At 37.6% G+C, this 19095-nt stretch overlaps 1 protein-coding gene across 13 annotated transcripts in view; it reads left to right on the forward strand.

The window, feature by feature from the left end:
• The window catches only part of TTC3 (tetratricopeptide repeat domain 3), a 60942-nt gene that overhangs the window by 33241 nt on the left and 8606 nt on the right, over window positions 1–19095 (forward strand). For all 13 annotated transcript variants that reach the window (XM_048927092.1, XM_048927101.1, XM_048927056.1 and 10 more), the window contains 14 exons: window positions 771–863; window positions 1669–1733; window positions 3080–3216; window positions 6110–6418; window positions 7232–7495; window positions 7897–7943; window positions 9578–9634; window positions 10623–10696; window positions 11314–11460; window positions 12339–13227; window positions 14529–14594; window positions 15197–15346; window positions 16686–16825; window positions 18375–18443. In XM_048927092.1, the coding sequence (XP_048783049.1) occupies window positions 771–863; window positions 1669–1733; window positions 3080–3216; window positions 6110–6418; window positions 7232–7495; window positions 7897–7943; window positions 9578–9634; window positions 10623–10696; window positions 11314–11460; window positions 12339–13227; window positions 14529–14594; window positions 15197–15346; window positions 16686–16825; window positions 18375–18443 (2507 nt within the window). The remainder of the gene's footprint in view (window positions 1–770; window positions 864–1668; window positions 1734–3079; window positions 3217–6109; window positions 6419–7231; window positions 7496–7896; window positions 7944–9577; window positions 9635–10622; window positions 10697–11313; window positions 11461–12338; window positions 13228–14528; window positions 14595–15196; window positions 15347–16685; window positions 16826–18374; window positions 18444–19095) is intronic.

The following is a 19095-nucleotide window of genomic DNA, read 5'->3' on the forward strand; positions in this document are numbered from 1 at the left end:
TTCCTTCTAAGGTCTTGTTGTTGAAGAAGCAATTTGACATCTATTATATCTGAAGTAATTTTACGGAAGATTATATTGGCAATCAATCTGAAATAAAAGGAAATTCTGGGAGGGTATGAGTACATAAAGTAATGGCCTTAAAGTTGACTCCTGAAACTGAAGCTGGAGGTGGGCCTTTGCTTTGTGAATAGCAGGTATTTGCCACAGGTCTAGAGCCCTTTTGGTTGGAATTCCTTTCCAGACAGCTGAGAGAGAGTGATTTGCTTTCTTCATCCAGTAGGAGTCTAAGCCTATGCTAGCTTTAATTATGTATAACCAAGATGTTATAATCACAATATAATTGTGTATAATCAATAGATATCAAGATGTTATAATTGCAATATAATCAAAAGAGTAAGGCAAAGCAAACAAGGATCACAAAAGAGAATAAGTGGAAGAGTTTACCCTTGGGTTGAGCTTACTAGAAGATACCAAAAGAGGGGGATCTCCAGAAGAGATCCTTCCCCTCTGGTAGCCAGCTCTTAAATAGGTCCAGGAGGGGTGGAGCCTGGCTCCACCCCTTCCGGCAGCACAGGTGAATTGCCTTCACCTGTGCTCCTCTGGCTGACTCATGGCTCACCTCAGGTGATTAATCAGAGGTTCAGGCCGTGACTCAGCAGTTCCCATACAAATTACCTCACTCACCTCAAATAAAGAAGCTCTAATCTGTATGAGAATATAGAATTTGCATGAATTTGCATGTTTTTGTGTTTTATCTTTTTCTCCTGCAGGATTTTCTTCAAGAATTATGTTTCACTCCTGACTGTACAGGCCTTATTTCAAAAATAGTTATTTTCAGTTCTTCTGGTTTGGTGAAATGTGAAGTAAGTAAAAGTTTATATAAAATATGAAAACCTTTAAAATATTTACTGTGCTGTGTTTTATATTTGTCTGGAAAACATGGAAGGAACTCCATTAGTTTAGCTTAGTGCTAGTATTACTAAATGAAATACTCCTGTTGGGATGATGTGCTTATCTCCTGCAGTGTCTTGGGAGATGGGTTGGTTCTTCCTTGACCAGCATTGGTGTATGAGAAGCAAGAAGAGAGGTTCTAATTTTGTATTTTCTTCCTGTCCGCTAGTACAGATAAACAGCATCCAGTGTTTCTTGTGCTACCTTTCCATCTGCCTTTTTTGCATGTAAAAACCTATTGGGTATTAGGACCAGAGGGAATGGTTTCAAGCTACGGCAGGGGAGATTCAGGCTGGACATGAGGAAGTATTACTTTTCAGAAAGGGTGGTCAGGCACTGGAATGGACTGCCCAGGGAGGTGGTGGAGTCACCGACCCTGGGGGTGTTCAAGGAAAGGCTGGATGTTGTGTTGAGGGACATGGTTTAGTGGGAGCTATTGGGAATAGGTGAACGGTTGGACTGGGTGATCTTTTAGGTCTTTTCCAACCTTGGTGATTCTATGATTCTATTGGTGTGTGCTGAGTTGTAATGTTTGATGAAGATATTTTCATGTAGACCTTCATGAAGCATAAGTAGCTTTCAAGTGAGCGTAGTCACTGTGGTAGTATTATTTTTTTTTTTATTGCTTTCAAAGCATCAAATTTTGTTGTGTTTCAGGAAAAATCAGTGCTGCATTGTAACCCAAATTTAATTAATATGATGTTACTTTTTTTGTAGTTTGAACAAAAGATCAGTAAACCCAAGGAACCACCAAGAGCCATCATTAAACAGAAATGTTCAAGGTAAGCTCTCTAACATTTAAGAGTAGGTTGAATCAATTTGAGGAAAAGTTTCCTCTAGGACTGAGCTTCATGCCTTTTAAAGAATTGCTAGAACACCACAAATACTTTGGAAAGCTGTTCTTGTCCTTTGTCTCTGAAAACATGTATTTGAATGAACTGATTTTGTTTTAACAGAAAATTAAATCATCTAAAAGGGTAAAAGTACCGAACAATCCAATCATAAAATTATTTAAATTAACTTATAAACCTGTAGCTCTCTGCGTTCGTTTTACAGTGAGATCACAGGAGAGAATTGATTGGTATGGCTGAAGAAATTATTGGTAACTCTCCAGTGGTCTTAGATTTTTAAAAACAATATTTTTATTTTGGTCACAGGAGACTCTTTTCAAACGTATAAGATATGAGTTAATACAAAACTGATTTGCCACAGGTCTGTACTGAGGGATACGTTGCCCGTTGCACCACTGACTTCCCAGCTATTTCAGCCAATAGCTTTTGGGCGTAAATGGCTGTAATCATCTTCAAGTCTGTCTGGCTCAAACCTCATCTCATTGTGAAATCTGTGGGTGGTGAAATAACACGTTGTTTGGGGAGAGTGTGATTTGTAGGCTCTCTGTGTATGTCCTTCATTTGTAAGATGCTCAACAATTGGAATGCTGAAAGAGTGGGTGTTTGTTACTCCTCATAGCGGACTGCCTGTTCTGATTAAAAACAGTGTTTCAAGTTGAGTGCAGCTGGATTAGAATACCACCTTCATTTTCAGTCTGAGGTTGCAGGTGTTCTATTCTTTTGTTGCTAAAGGGAAGAACTCAGCAAGAAATTAACTGTGTGGGAGAGAAATCTGTCTGGCAAACTTTACCTTTCTTTTTGCTTAGAAAGTCTAAATGAAAACTGCATATAATAAAGCTATTTAATAAGGTTGATGCATATGCCTTTAAAGTAACTGTTTTTATGCTTTTTGTTCAAGTAGAATTATAATTAACAAGCCCAAGGGATAAAGCTGACAAGGAAATCCAAAAGTTCATGTTTGGTGCAAAATATTGAGTAAAAATAAAGAAAAAAAAAAGTTTATTTCAGGTACTTAATCCTAATTCAGATGTTATTAACGAGAGTAGAAATTTCTTCAGGAATTTTGAGGATTGCATATCTGACTCATGAATGTTTGTGATCTCTTACTAACTTAAACAAAAAGTAGCTTCACTATATTTATACTCTTCCAAATCATATTTTGCAGTAGAATGGAAGTGTATAACTGTTGTAAGACATGGAAAAAATTTACTCACCAAAGGAGTTAGGCACCTTTATCTCAAGTCACACTAGATTCCCTGCTTAATTGTTTTTATCAGTTTCAGGAAGTTAAAAAGGAAAGAAGAAAAAAAAATACGAAGAAAACGTGCACGGGAAGATGCACTGAATTCTTCTAAACAGAAAATAGAAGAAAATCAGATGCGAAATGAACAGCCTCAGTACCGTAATCGCAGTGGTATGTAGAAGTACAGATTGCTGTGTTAAGATAGCAGAAGGTACCATAGGTAATGTTCTGGGTGTCCTAAATCAAATGATAGCAGAACAGATTATTAATATTGAGCATACTTCTCCCACCACCACCCTTGAAGACCTGCATAATCTTCCCTTAGGGACTTGAATTTCCACTTAAGATTACTTTTATTTCAGTTTTGGCTTTAATTTCTAAGTAACTGTAAGTTGTTCTATGGTCATTTAAGGTCCTTTTAAGGAATTTTTATTCTTGTTTCTGCAGCAGTTAAGGCTGTAAGAACTTGTGGAATCTCATCAGGTTCTCAGAGGATACATTTTAGTCCCATACTCAACCAGACTCAGAGTTCTCCAGAGCCCTGCTGCCTGTTAAGTGGCATATCACAGAGGTGCTGCTGGCTCATATCCTGGCACTTTCTCCATGTAAACCTCTCACTTGCTGCCTTGTTAGTTTTTTTTCTTCTTTAACCATTTTGCTTGAGAGTGGCCCTTCCATTAGCAGTGTAGATTACTATTTTTGTTTCCTCTGGTTTTCTGAAATTATGTTCAAATCACTGGTGGGTTTTCTTTTGTTTTTTAAAGCTTAGATACCTACTTTCTTATGGCATATCTTTATTTTTAATCCTTGGATCTGCTGCATAGCATTCAGTTGGGTGCTTATGGTTTGACCTCAGTGATCTTAAAACTTCTAAGAACGCAGTACTCGTACTAAAGGTAGAACTCCCTGGTGACTGGAAAAAAGAATGAGATGTCACACCCGTCTTTAACAAGGATAGAAACTGTGACCCAAGGGAGGTATCGACCTTGCCAACCTCACCTCAGTTCTGGGGAAGACCAAGGAGCAGATCCTCCTGGAAGCTAAGCTGAGGCACCTGAGAGAGAGAGAAAGGTGACATGGGATAAGTAGCATGGCTTCACCGAGGGCAGATCCTGCATGACCAGACTTGTGGTTTTTTTATGATGGCATAACTGCGGCAGTGGACAAAGAGAAAATCAGTGACATCATCTATGTGGACTTTAGTAAGGCCTTTGACAAGGTCACCCGTAATATCCTGCTCTCCAGATAGGAGAGATGTGGGTTCAACGGATGGACTGTGGAATGGACAAGGAGCTGTTTAGGAGACTGTACCCAGAGTGGTGGTCCATGGCTCAATGCCTGGCTGGAGATCAGTGAAAAGTGGCGTCCCTCTGGAGTCAGTAATGGGACTGATGCTCTTTAACATCTTCATCAGTGTCACTGATAGTGGGATTGAGTGCATCCTCAGCAAGTTTGTGGATGACACCAAGCTGTGTGGTGCAGTGGATGTGCCTGAGGAAACAGGATGCCATCTAGAGAGGCCTAGGCAGACTCCAGCAGTGGGTCCAGGAGAATCTCACGAGGTTCAACAAATCCAAGTGCAAGGTCTTGCCCATGGGTCATGGCAGCCCCTGCTTATCAGTAAAATGGAGGATGTAAGGATAGGGCACAGCCCTGATGAAAACTGCTTGGGAGCGTTGGTGAATGGCAAGCTGGACGTGAGCCAGCAATGTGCCCTCACTGCCCAGAAAGCCAACCACATCCTGAGCTGTATCCAAAGAAGCCAGTGGCCAGCAGGGAGGTGATCCTGCTGATCCTGCCCTTCTGCTCTGCACTGGTGAGACCTCAGCTGGAGAACTGTGTCCAGATGGGGAGTTCTCAGCACAGGAGAGACATGGAGCTGTTGGAGTGCATTCAGAGGAGGGCTGCAAAAGTGATCCAGGGGATGGAACACCTCTCCTATGAAGACAGGCTGAGAGAGCTGGGTGTGTTCAGCTTGGAGAGGAGAAGGCTATGGGGAGAACTGAGTGTGGCTTTTCAGTATCTAAGGAAAGGCTGTAAGAAAGGAAGAGGCAGGCTTTTTAGCAGGGTCTGTTGTGATAGAAGAAGGAGAAATGTTTTCAAATGAAAAGAAGAGAGATTTAGATTGGATATAAGGAAGGTGATTTTTACAATATGAGTGCTGAGGCAGTGGAGGAGAGGCAATGGATGCCCCATCCCTGGAGACACTCAAGGTCAGGCTGGATGGGGCTCTGAGCACCTGATGGAGCTGTAGATGTCCCTGCTCATTGCAGGGGCAGTGACAGACTTTAAGGATCTCTTCCAGCTCAAAGAATTCAATGATTCTATGAAAGACAGTAAATTTGAATATGAAGAAATGTGCTTAGTATGCTTGAAATTATATCCTTGTTAGAATGATCAATTATTCTAAATGTAATATGTAGTGCCTTGGTTTTTAAAGGTTTTTTTTTTTTTTTTTGTAAAAATCTTTTCAGGCCTACATCTTTTAAAGCTGGGTGCTATCAATTAAGCTCTCAAAGTGACATTCAGTAGATGTGTGGTCTTGAAGGCTAATGAAGGTGTAGTTTGATACGGGCACATCATGTCTCTACTGTTGTTCTACAGAGAACAAGAGGCAGGCTCAGGGCAAAGGTTTACTATTGAATGTATGCTTAGATGTTCAGAAATGGGCTTTTGCTCTGGGAACTGGTGCTTGGGGGAGTTCTGTCCCTGTGCCAGGGCTGGCATGCTGCCTGCGCAGATGAATTTGTGCAGGCAATTGCTTGAACTTCCTGTTATTGGCAAGTGAAAAATATTTTTCTCTCTGCAATGTAGTTGAGGTGCTAAGGATTACTTTGTTCCATTTCCTGAATTTAAAACCAGGTACTGTCACATTGATAATGATAAAGTAAGCTTATATAAAAAGTTAAATATTTTGTTATTTTGAGTGTGGTAAAAAAGCTAATACTTAAAAGCCACTTAGTCCAAATTATCTGTACTTTAGAATTGATGTTTTCAACTGTTTAAAAAAACAAACAAACAAACATGAAACCTTTTTGTTGTTTGTTTTTAAATCCCATTGTAGATTATGCAGGTTATGCTGGTGATCAAGTCCTGCAGCGTATCATTCAAAACGCAGAGCAGATAAAAACAGCTGTTCGTGATGCCTCCAAACTGTTAAAGGAATTACTTTCCTGGTTTGTAATCAGTGAAGAGGCTTACGCATCATATTGCAAAACTAGCAGCAAGTCGCATGTTGTGGTGGAGCAGCTCATCAGTTACTTGGTTCAGGAAGAAAACAGAGTGAAAACAAGGGGTTTTATCCGTGTCCTGAGTGAGCTGGAGGAAGTGGATCCCAAATTACAGAGGTGGATGAAACACCTTAATGATTTGGGTAAGCTGTGTGTTTATGTAGTAGCACAAGAACTTACCTGGTCATTATTGTTCAATCTACAGGTGGAAAAATAACCTCCCTGTTTCCCAGTTTGGCTTTCTTAACTCTGAAGGGTGAAGTAAAACTTTCTTCTTGTCCTGTTACTTGATCATTAGCAGGATTTCTGGAGAAGTAGATATGGCTGTTGGTGAGAGCAGCAGCCTCTTATCTCTGCAGAGATGAACTTTTCAGAAGAAGTAAAGCATTTTAATGATGCGAGGCTTTGAGAGAAAGAAACAATATAGATATATATATTTTTCTTACATCCTAAAATTCCTGAATAGGCTTAAATGAGAATATTTATATATTTAATCTGGAAAGTGTATCATGGTGATTTTGGTTTTTTTGGTCATTTGACTTTATCTGATTGCTTAACTTGGAAGGAATTTATTTTCATATTCTTTGGTATTGCCTTGCTGTGTAGTTTGCTGTTGAATTTATACTTGGATGAAGATAAAAGCTTCTGTTTACTTGCAGAATGGACTTAAGATGCCAAAAACTTCAATAAGGATTCAGTATTCTAGTGTGTCCATGTCCTTCAAAGAATTTGTTCAGATGTATTGCACTCACTGTTGACAGAGAATATAATTAATATGAAGTTAATTTGTTGTGTTAGCTTTCATTTGCAAGATTAAAAAGGTTTTACATAATCCATTTCATCTACCATATATTTAATTTTAGGAACAAACTGTTCCTCTTTCAAGAATATCCCACTTAGAAACAAAACAAACTCTGAGGCTGAAATGAAACAATGGCTTTTTTCTGCTCTTTTAGGGTTTACAGCTACAGTGAACTTTATCCTTCAGTATGGACAGTTTTTAAAACAACTTGACTTTTCTATTTTATCTGCACTCTGGAATGAGAAGTACGGTAGTAAATTTGACTATGTGTCAAATAGTTCTGAAAGCAAAGAAATTCTTGACTATTTTTTAAAACCACCTCTAGAAAAAGTTCGTTGTTTTATATGGCTGTTAGAAGACAACAGAGAAAATTTTCCATCTCTTCATCAAGCTTTAGATGAATTCTTTAATAAAACAGGTAAGTATGCAAAGGTCTCCATTCTTACAAGCATTTGATCTTGTCTGCTTTTTACACCTCAGTTGATATACTCTGTAAAAGTTGAATTGTCTTTAATTTCTAACCTTGTATACATGAACTTGTGTGTTCAGTGCTTAAAATACTATATGGTCTTAAAGAACCAAGGCATTTTGTTGTAAGCTACATTCTGCTGTTTGTATCACGTGCCAGCACACAAGTCTATGGGTATAGGCAGCCCATACAGAATTAGTATTTAATTTTAAGCATAAAGATTCTGTAACAAATCTTCAGTGGTGTTTGATGGAGTATAATAATTACTGTGATTGCATAGCTCACAGTTGTGAATTACGCTGAACAGTAATATTCCAGTTTATGAGTGTGATTTTATTATCCTTTTACAGACAACCCTACCATCATATTAAAGAAGCAGGGAAATGAAGATATATTGGTATGTTAACCTAAGTATGGGTTCTGATCTGAGCTCAGAAACAAATATGTGTTTGGTGTTGAGGAAAAATGTGCAAAAATGAATGAGACTCTTGCATTTCTTCACTGTTTTGTTTGTTAACATCGTCCTTGAGACCTGATTAGAGACTTACGCTTTGAGGCTTTTTAAAACAGCTTCTGTCCTTTAGTAATGCACTGCATACTCTTTTTTCTTCTGTGAATAAGTATTTGTATGGGATTTTCTCTTTGACTAAACCAACAGGAGAGCTCTTAGAGTGTGTACATTTCAAGGATGGAGATGAGGGAGTTACAGTGATAGCGAGTGTGTCTACAGTAATGTGCTACACTGCCCCTTTTGGATAGGGCAGATATGGTGTATGGGAGTGGTGTTCACAGCAGTTTGGTGTTAGGTTGAAAAGATCTCTCTAGAAGAACTTTAGAGGAATTGGGAGGAAAAAGAAGATGTGCCCAGTTTACAGGCAGAGAGTTGTACTGACTTGTCTGTCTACATATTTACCATGACTGACATGAGGCATCATTTTTCCTTGAGAGTGCTTAATTAGAACATGAAGAATTTCAGGTGCTAGCTGTGCTGTGTATTTTAACATCCAAAGCAACCCATGAGAGGGTAATGTAACCCAGCTTTGCTTTCAAATGTCATTAAATTGTAAGGATGGAATTAGAAGATCATTCTGCTAATAAGCATAGTAAATTTGAAGTGAGATATACTTAGCACTTGTAGTGAACAGCTTCTACTGATGCTTTTCAGATTAAACCCAGAACTCTTAAACTGTGTATTGTTCTGAATCACTTTTTGGTTGGTATGTTAGTTGCAATCCTAACTGGCAGGAATATGTCACTTCAGTCAATTACGTATTTGAAGCACTTTCAATTGAAACTATTCTAGCCTGCAGATAAATTTATCTCTACAAAACCAAGATTTGCTTTTGATACAGAATAAACTTTGCAAGTTATTAATTAATATAAATGATAATGAGATGTGAAATCCCTTGCTCTTTCATTGGATGAATTAGAAATTCAAGAATTAAATAAAACCTGCTACATTATATTCTACTTCATATTCCTATTTATGTCCTAAAATGATTCCTAATACTGTAATTAAATTATGATTAGTAAAGTTATGTTTATATGTAATGAAGTCTTATTAAAAACTAAAGAGGCATTTTAGTTCTTCCTTATCCTAATAGGGATTCCTAATAGGAATTTTATCCTAATAGGAACTTCTGGCAGCTCTGTTTGTTTTTGTCCCCTACAAAAATCTGTGTTGCCACAGGTTCACAGCTGCCTAAATATGCAATTTCAGATACAAGTAGTGAGTAAGCATCCAAACTACTAAGTACACTGTTCTGTCTATATTGTGTTCAGTGTTCAAGGAGCAAAATGATGAAAAGGAACAAAACAAGGTTTTGCAAAGCTGTGTTCCTTTTTGTGTTGTTCAGATGAGAACATAGGAGGGAGGGACAAGATAGCATGCATGCTTAACCTTGGAAGCCTTCCTGCTCAAACCAGAATAAGAATTTTAATACGAGACTTTTAAATTTATGGACTGATTTTGGAAATGCATCATCATTTTATTATTATTGCTTTACGTAATTTTATTTATTTCTGTTTCAGACAAATGGTATCAAAGGTAAAAACAAAAGCAGAAAGAAGAACTATAAGGACTCACGGGTCAGTAACTTTATAGCTGCTTACTATGAATGGTTTTCTTTCAGAGTTACTGGAGATCAGATCTATAGAGGTGGTTTCTGTAAATATCTCATGGAAGCTCCTTCTTGAAGTGTTTTTTTTCCCTCTAGTGGAAATATATTAAGACTCAGTTAATGCTGTTCTAGTTATTTTGTTACAGGTTGAAGTGGGCAGTGTAAAAGATGATTCTGCACTTCAAGAAGTTATTTATGAAGATGTTGGGTTCTAACTGTGTGCTACTAACTTCAGTCTGTCCACTGTCCTCACACTTTGATCTTAACTTCCCACAGGGGAAAATAAAAAATAATCAGTGAATACATTTTGTTTCTGTCTGCCTTTCTGAGCATTTTTATGGACCCTGACTGAAGCTGCAGGTGCTTAGTACTAAGATAAAACGCCATTCAGTGTTTTATAGATTTTGCTAGAAATAAGATGGAATCCCAAGCATAGCATCTCTTGTCCCACTGTTCTAGAATCTTGCTTTATTGCAATCATCTTGATTTCCTCCAACATTTTATAATTTTGCCCAAATTTCACGACAAAAATTATGATAAATTGTTTTTTCTAGGATGAGATCCCTAAAAATTCAATTTGTGTGCTTTCTTTTTTTTGCAGTAGGCAAAACTCTGCCATAGAAGGAAGCTGTGTGTCTTACTAGAACTCAGCAAAAAATCAAGCACGTCTAGGATTTAGATAAAATCTGTAAATAAAAATTAAAAAAGATAGGTTGGACTGGAATATTGCAGTATTATATGTTCTAAAGAAAGCTCTGAAGAAGCTAATCATTTAAAATAAAGAAGTTTTTCAGTGTGGCTTAATGCAGGTAATTGTAGTTGAGTGTTTTGCTGTTCAGCGCCTCACGTCTGAGCACAATAAAATTACAGAAGGAGGTTCTGTGTAAGCAAGTTACTCATACTCTTTACATTGGATCATTTTCCGATATGAAAAGTAATGATCTGTTTTTAATTAGTCTGTTTTAGTATTATCCAGTGGAGTTAGTACAGCACCACAAGAAGAAAATACGTTTATAGAAGAAAATGCATTGTAAGTATCATCACGCACCTTTACTTTTGTTGCCCGAGTTCCAAAGTACTTTGCAGGTACCAGAGAAGACAGGCTTAGAAACACCTTAGAAAGTCTGGGTTCATATCTCAGTATTTCTTGAAATCCTTCATTTGAGCTTCCAGATATCATTACTTTTCTGCTTCTGGGACAGGTATGATGGATACTAAAGTTTTTAAGATGTTAGTGATCTAAGAGGTAATGAAATAATGAGCAGGTTCCATCCCAGTAAGGCTGCTAGGCCAAAAAGCTGTTCTTTCATGTAACTTGTTATCTTCTTTCTGTTCCACTTTACTGTAGAAAGAAAGTAGTTGATAAATTTGTCAGATGAAGAGCAGCTGCTAGGACACAGCTAAGCTTTATTACCATTAGTTACTGTTAGTTACTGGTTATTCTCAATTCAAGAAATTTACCAGTTCATGATTTTGGAAATAGTGCACGTTCAACTTGTTATCTACTTGTTAGGAAATGTTTGCTACTGGGATACTTCTTAGCATCTGTGTAGCTGCCATATGCTAATGCTCTTCTCAGTGTATGTGAAGCATGTCATTATTTTCAGAGACATTGAGTTGTTTTGTTTTTGTTTTTGATCTCTGTAGAGGTTTTACATATTATGAACCATGTATAATCCCAGAATATCTTCGGGGGCAACTAGAGGAATTTGAAGCTGTATATGACATTTCAAACAGTAACAACTGTCAGAGACTGGATGCTAATCTAAATCAAACCTGTGAAAGTTTATATGAGTACGTATGCATTTCTGTGGTTAGCAGTTTAAAAGTTTTACTGTTTCAGCTTAAATGCATATGAATTCTGTACCTTTATGTTAGAGAATTAATGTTACAGTATTCTAAGAAAGAAGTGATGGAAGCAATTGGAATTAAGTATCTTTGGTGCTTACTGTAGAACTGATTGGCGATTACAAGCACGAAAACTCCGTAGTTTTGGATGAGTGCAGAAAAATTGAGGCCTTGAACTCCAACTTGTGAATCTGCTTGTAAGGAATAAAGGAAGTCTGTCAAATGATAGGCTGCAGTTTAGTTTTGAACCAGTGAGCAGGACAACACTTCTAACACCTGAAGGTGGAATTCAACTGTTCGTTTCATTGATACTCATAGTCATTTCTAAATGAGAAAATTATGGCATATAACAACATAGAAAGTATATCATGATGCAATTTACTAACAGCATATTTTATGTGTCTGTCATCAGATGGCAACAAACATATTTTACTTAGACTGTCACTTTCTTTCTTTGTTCCTTTCAGTTCTCATTTAACTGGTATGTAGATTTCATGCAGTAACGTCTCGCCTAAATAACAGGGTTTTTGGAGGCAGCAGTATTAGGTGCAACATCCTATTAAATAACATAATTGGATAAAGGCCACAATTTAGTCCTGATGGTACATAGAGATATGTCCTATGCCCTCAGGTGGCTGCAGGTGTCTGAGTAAGATGTGAAGAAGCACCAGTGTTACAGACAATTTTTATGCTTAGATAGAACACCATCTTCCAAATGGTCATTCTTCAGTAGTGCTGAAGGCTTATTGCTTTCTATGTGAAATAGGGCTTGAGAATTGTATGAGAAATTGTTAACGAACAATTACAACTTTTTTTTTTTAAAGCTATTTCTCTCAGATATTGGAAGAGCATGGCCCCATGGAATTAAATAATAAGTTGCTAGTTGGGGAATATGAACATTTCCCTGAAGAAGCTCGAAAGATTGTTGAAGATGAGGGTGGTTTGAAATCTTTTCTTCTGAAATCCCATCGTTTCGTTATGGTGGATAATTTTATAAGCCTAAGGCATGATATTAAAGAAAATAAAAACAGAGATGAGACTGAAAATAATGAAGAAGGAAATTATATTGTCTGTGATGCGCAAGAAAATTCTTTCCAGAACAAGATACAGTTAAATCCAGCTGCTAAGGAATTCAAACCACTGTTTTATCCTGAGCAACCTCATATATCAACATCTACTGACATACCGTTAGAAAGCTGTGAGACTCCACAATATTTGCCCTATTCTTTGCCTACTTCATGGCAATCAGTGCTTAGTCAGGATATTGATCCTGTTGAAAATATGCCTTATTTTTCAAAAGTTTTATTTTATCGAGATTTTCAGAATCAAAGCAGATTTTTGCCACAGACTTCCTGGGGTTATCAGTGTGAAAGAACATCGCCAGTGACTTCTCCAGTGCCTCTCCTGTCAAATGTTGCCAAGCAACCTGGGTATATTTATGCTGATGGTGTTACTCATCAGGATAATGATGAATTAGCAACTTCAGACAGAAAATATGTCAGCAGCAGCTTTATACCAGCTGAAATAGAAACGTTCAGAGACCCTCCGTGCCTGGTGGAAAACTCCGATAGCACATTTTATGAAGACAGTTTTGCTGTTGCAAATAGTACAAATGAAGCTGAGCGTGATACACAGGTGATTAAGAAGGAAAAAGAAAGCAGAGGTATACCTGTAATGAAAAACAATCCACATACAAGGATGGTAGCTGTTCAGGTAAGAGATTAAAATGGAACACTCCTTTAAAAGGAGTGTAAGTAACAAAAGATGGTGTTGAAATCTTGCATTATGTCTCTGCAGCTGTGGAAGGTGCAGCTCCTTTTGGGATGATTTCTTTATGACTTCCTGAAGGGTCAGTTGTGTGTTTCAATAATACTTCAAGCTACCCAAATACAAGGAGTATTGTATAATAGTATTTAGTGTTCTCTAGTACTTATTTTTTGTTACAGAATGCACTTTGTGTGCACTTTGTGACAGGTTTCCAGTGTTACAGGTACGGCAGTTTCTTACATCCGTTCCTATGGTAGCTTATCCAACGTGCTACAAGAGTGATTGTAGAGAAGTTCCTCATCTTAATTTGTTTTTCATTACTAAGGAAAGAACTTATAACTGTGAGACATTCATCTTTTTGTTTTTGCTTTCTAAATTATGAAAGTGTTAATGTGTTTCATTGTTACCCTTATTTGTTTCTTTTCCCAGACTTGTTTTGTTTGCACTTACTTACTTGAAATCTTTCCCGAGCAGTTGCTGACTTGGCAAATGAATTCAGTTACTTGGCTAACAGGGCTTTTAAATTGGAAGTTCTTTTTAGTTTTTGAGCACATTTAACAAACTGTCAGCAGAAGACAGCAACAGTTTTCAATTCAGTGAATTCTGGTTAGCAGAGTTTGAAAGGTCAGAATGCAAAAGATATGTTTGTGGAAGTGCGGTGTGGCAAAGCATTTGCCATCATCTGGCTATGATTTTAATAGCATATTAATATTGTAACATAAACTGAATCTTCAGTATATTGCATGATTAAATTTTAAACTTCAGTTCTTTCAGTAAGTCCTTAATGAGCAACGCTAGAAGAAAACAAGCACGAATTCCAAAGGTCGTTGAGTTTAGTTGCTTTTGAGGAGATGCATTTGTGTCGTAGATCATGAGCAGCAAAACACAGCTGCTCCGTGAGCAGTCAGACACTGGATTTGCCAGTCTTAAGAATGCAAATGGAGTGAATGTGCCTAGATGGAGCACAGCTGTGTTTGAAGACTGTAAGAATTGTCCCCAGTATAATGCTTCGGTCAATTGAAATTGGGGAAACATTAGGGAAAAAAAGTGTTTTCATTATAGCTTCAAGTCCATTTTGGGAATATATGCAGAGTTTCCTGCTGCATTGTAGGTAAACCTATTTCATAATGTAGTCAGATGCGTAGAATTGTTGGTTAGATATAAAAGCTCCAGAACAGAGCTGGCATAATAGTTGCATGTGTAAACAGGAGATGTTTCTAATCAGTTAATGATTCCTTGTGTTCTAGGTGAATAATGAAGTAACTGATAGGGAAACTAATACTTTGCCTTTTCATCCATTTGAGAAGCAACAAGTAAGTTACCTGTATATTTATTTCTACATATTTCTCATGAAGAAGTTTAAAGGAGTGTCCAATAGTAGCATGAAGATAAAGGTTCTCTGGAAATGCAATGTTCTAAAAGTTATTTTTGATTCAGGGTTATTTTCTTTTGCTTGTGTTGGGCTGCAATCTGTAATGTCCTTACAAACTTCACCTAGGCCCACAGAAAGGAGGCTTTGGAGCTTTGTACTGTAGCCATCAGATGTTGGACTATATTCTAGGGAAATTTCCTCTCAAAAAGCCTTGAAGTTTGATTTAAATTGGAAGATTTAGACTGAGACATCTCAGGCTGATGATAATGGCAACCTTACGTGTCTGTCAGAATTAAAAAATACGATCTGCAGGCTCTTCATATTCCAGTCTTTTCAGACACGGATGTTCATTTCTGTTACACAGATTTCTCTGTCCCAAAGAAACAAAAGCAAAACCACCACAAAACTCCCAAACAAAACAACAACAAAAGCACACCAAAAAATCCTCACAGTTTTGAATATCAGCTAACTGACTGTCATGAGTGTTTGCTGCTCTGTGCGTAGTAGATTCTGAATTACTTTCTGTAACTAATTTATTTTCAGGGAGATATTCTACGTATGGAAAAAGAGCATCAAGTATTAAAAGAACAACTTAAAGAAGCACAGGAAAAATACGAACAATTACAAAACCGGAGCTCAGAAGAAATCAGTGTTTTAGAAGAGCTGATAAAGAAGACTGTTCAAGAGAGAGGGGTAACATTTTGACTTGTGCTACAGTGGGGTTAGCAAAGATAAACTGCAGTGGCTGACAGTATTGGTTCTAATGGGTCAACACTGTTTTTTGAAACTTGAATGATGGTCCTCATAGCTTTGAAGTCTTACTCAGCAGATCTGAAAATCTTTGTGTATTGTCTTAAGAACACACTTAAGTGAACATAGAAAACTGGTTGCATCCATCTAGTGGATAGGTACTGGTTCTTACTCTAAAGAATAAAAAAAGCTCTGTGTTATTGACACTTTCCCTCTTCTTGAGGAGAAGGACTTCCAGTGGTCAGTGTTTTATTTGTTGGGAAGTCTAACAGACTTGTTTCTTTGAAAATGTCTGGGAGTAAGAGTAGTTTCCAGACATCATCATCAGCTTGTTTGCACTTGGACTGGATTGATTTTATAGTTAAAGCTGAGTGTGCTACAAAGTGTTTGTTTGTCTGCATTTGAAGGGAGTTTTTCATTTAAATAAATAAATCAGGTTAGACCAAAGCCATTTTTTTCCATCTCCCCTCATTATTCTTTAATAAAGAGGGGGGAGGTCTATCCTACAATATTCCTTTAAATTTATTCTACAATTTTCCTTTTGTGTGTGTATTTTTTTGGAGTAAATTCTTTTACTGCATCTTGGGATCTCCTGAATTCTTGCTTTAACATTCACAGAATCACAGACTGGTTTGGGTTGGAAAGGACCTCAAAGATCATCTATTTTCACTCCCCTGCCACGGGCAGGGCGGCCCCCCAGGGCCTCATCCAACCTGGCCTTGAGCGCCTCCATGGATGGGGCACCACAGCTTCTCTGGGCAGCTGTGCCAGCACCTCACTGCCCACTGAAGAAAGAATTTCTTCCTAATACTGAATCTGAATTTCCAGTCTCTTAGTTTAAAGCCATTTTCCTTGTCCTAACACTATGGCCGTGGTAAAAAGTCTCTCTCCATCTTTGTTATAAGCACTCTGCGTATTGAAAGGTTGTAAGATTTCCCCGGAGCCTTCTCTTCTCCAGGCTGCACAAGACAGCTGCCTTCAACCTTTCTCCATAGGAGAGATGCTCCAGCCGTCTGATCATCTTCGTGTCCTGCTCTTAACCCACTCCAGCTCTTTCTTGAGCTGGCGTCAGGCCTGGATGCAGTACTCCACATGGGACCTCATAAGGGTAGAGTAGAGAGAGACAATCTTGTGCTAAATATGTGACCTAAAAGTAAATTAAGTGAAGGTGTCAGTGTAAATTTCAGTGGCATTTCTTTTGATCATGTGTTGGCAATCTGCTCTAACTTGCATTTTAATGGAATACCATTTGCAGAAATGTTTTCTTATTTTCCGCTTTTAGATATTTAAGAAAGAAGTGGAGTGGCTTCATCAAGCTTTAGAAATAAAAGTAAAAAAATGGCAACAGGAGAAAAAGGAAAGTCAAGAGAACTTAAAAGCAATGAGGAACACAGCCAAAAAGCATGTGGATACCAATGATAGGTACCATTTTTGAACACAGAATTACATTATTGTCCTTTTGCTTGATTTTTTTTTTTTCCCAAAAGCAGCAGTACGTATGGCTGTTTCTAATAGACTGTGATAAATTTCATATCCACTGATTCTTTGATGTATGCAGAATGAAAACTCCAAACTTCTTGCTCTAATAATATAGTTCTGAAAGTAATTTAAATGCAACTTTTGGATTAGAGGTGCTGTCAGTTGGATATAAATATAGTTACTTAACCTAGTAAATACTAAATAACCTAATAAATACTACTTCTTCACTACTTAGAATCTTCCAGTTTTCCAGCCTCCTTTAGATCTGCACTGCTTTGTTGCTTTTCTCCTTCATGACTTTGTTTCCTCACTGTGCTCTGCTTTTGCTGTATGATTGGTCTGAAATTTTCAATTCATTTCAGTTTTCATGTCTTGATCCTCCTCCTCAGTCAACCCTGCGTCTTTCTTTGACTCTCTTTATCTGTTCTGCCACTTGCCATATCTGAAGGTTATTTTGGGATGCACATTTCCTTCCTTTCTAGGCTTATCGTTTCTTTCTCAGTTTGAAGTAAAACTGCAGGAACCACGTAGCTGCATGTATCTCTTCTGTTTTTTACCTGTTCTTCACCCTGTAACAGAAGTCTGCAGAGCCTCCCATGGAACTTAAATAAGTAATATCTTACCGCAGTCCTGTGTGCAGCAAACCCAGGTATTGTCCTGGCAAGTAGTTCTCCTGGCTCTGAAGGAATGTGAACCAGCTTTGTTCAGCCACAGTCCAGACATCTCGGAGATCACATAGATTCATAAGCTTGCTCAGGTTGGAACTGACCGTGAAGATCATTAGGTCCAACTACAACCCAACCATACTACCCTAACTCTAACAACCCTCCACTACATCATGTCCCTGAGCACCACATCCAAATGGTTTTTAAACACATCCAGAGATGGTGACTCAACCACCTCCCTGGGGATCCTATTCCAGTGCTAAACAGCCCTTATTCTGTAGGATTTGATGTAGCTTTTCCCAAAACATTTTAAGCACTGCAGAAGTGTTTAAGTAACTTTATTATTGGCTGCATAGCCAGCTAGAAGCTTTTTCACAGTAAGAGTGTGTGTGAAATATGAATGTCTGCTTTAGCTTTGGTGGGGTTTTTTTGGTGTGTTTTTTTTTTTTTTTTGCTAATTCAGGTAAGCATTTACAGCAGTTGCCAGATAACTGATGAAGCTGACTTAATTAGCAAGTTTATCAATCCTGTCTGTGTTTTTAATATTCTGTCAGTTTTACAGACTTGAAGACTTCTGTCATACAATACTATTATATTATCTTTAATATGAATAGCTTGGGCCAAATCTTTCTTGAATAATTATCAGCTGGCACTTACATTGGTTACTTGCTTCTTAATTAGGAGTACATTAAGTGCTCTTAGAGTGTTGATATATAAGATGTACAGATTGTCACTGCTGCGTATTTGTCACTCTGGTTGTAGAGGGTCATGTATTTGCTAGCAAACATTTTTTCAGAACAAGCTTAATGAATGTTTGATTGCTCTAGGTATTCAAAGACCATTGATGAGAAGGAGAAGCAGTATAACACATGTTTGAATACATATCTTGAGACCAGGTAAAACTCTTGTACCTCTCAGCAATATTTATGTGTTTCTGTTGACTTTCCGTTATTGGAGTTGTCTGTTTCACTCTGGGCGAAAGATGAGAAAAAAAAATAAGCACTTCAGCTTATATCTCTTATTCTCAGCTAGTTTACTTCTATTTACCATGAGTAAATATTATTTTCTTTTAGATATTTAGAATCATAGAATTATTAAGGTCAGAAAAGACCTCTAAGGCCACCTTGTCCATCCGTCAGCCCATCCCTACCATGCCCACTGACTGTATTTCTCATCACTATCTCCGTGTTTCTTGAACACCTCCAGGAATGGTGGCTTTACAATAATTAAAATTTGTCTTTCCAAAATCGTGTCATATATTTCCCTTGATAATATGATCCTGTATTTTAGAACCCTTTAGAATTTGGGTGCACTACATACATACTGCATATCGAAATTTGTAGTTCTAAATATACATAGTTATCTGAGCACTTCATAAAAGTTGCATGTAGCTGGAATTCGAGGTGTAATTTATAGATACATTTTTAATATATGTGAACAGATTCAGAACAATAAAACTTACATGACTGCAGTAGTCAGCTCCTGTAAACTTATTACATTGCACAGTGAAATTTAGTTGAGAAATCCCAAAGTTATGTCTATCGAGCC

The sequence above is a fragment of the Lagopus muta genome, chromosome 1 (genome assembly GCF_023343835.1).
Source record: "Lagopus muta isolate bLagMut1 chromosome 1, bLagMut1 primary, whole genome shotgun sequence".
Classification (NCBI taxonomy): domain Eukaryota; kingdom Metazoa; phylum Chordata; class Aves; order Galliformes; family Phasianidae; genus Lagopus; species Lagopus muta.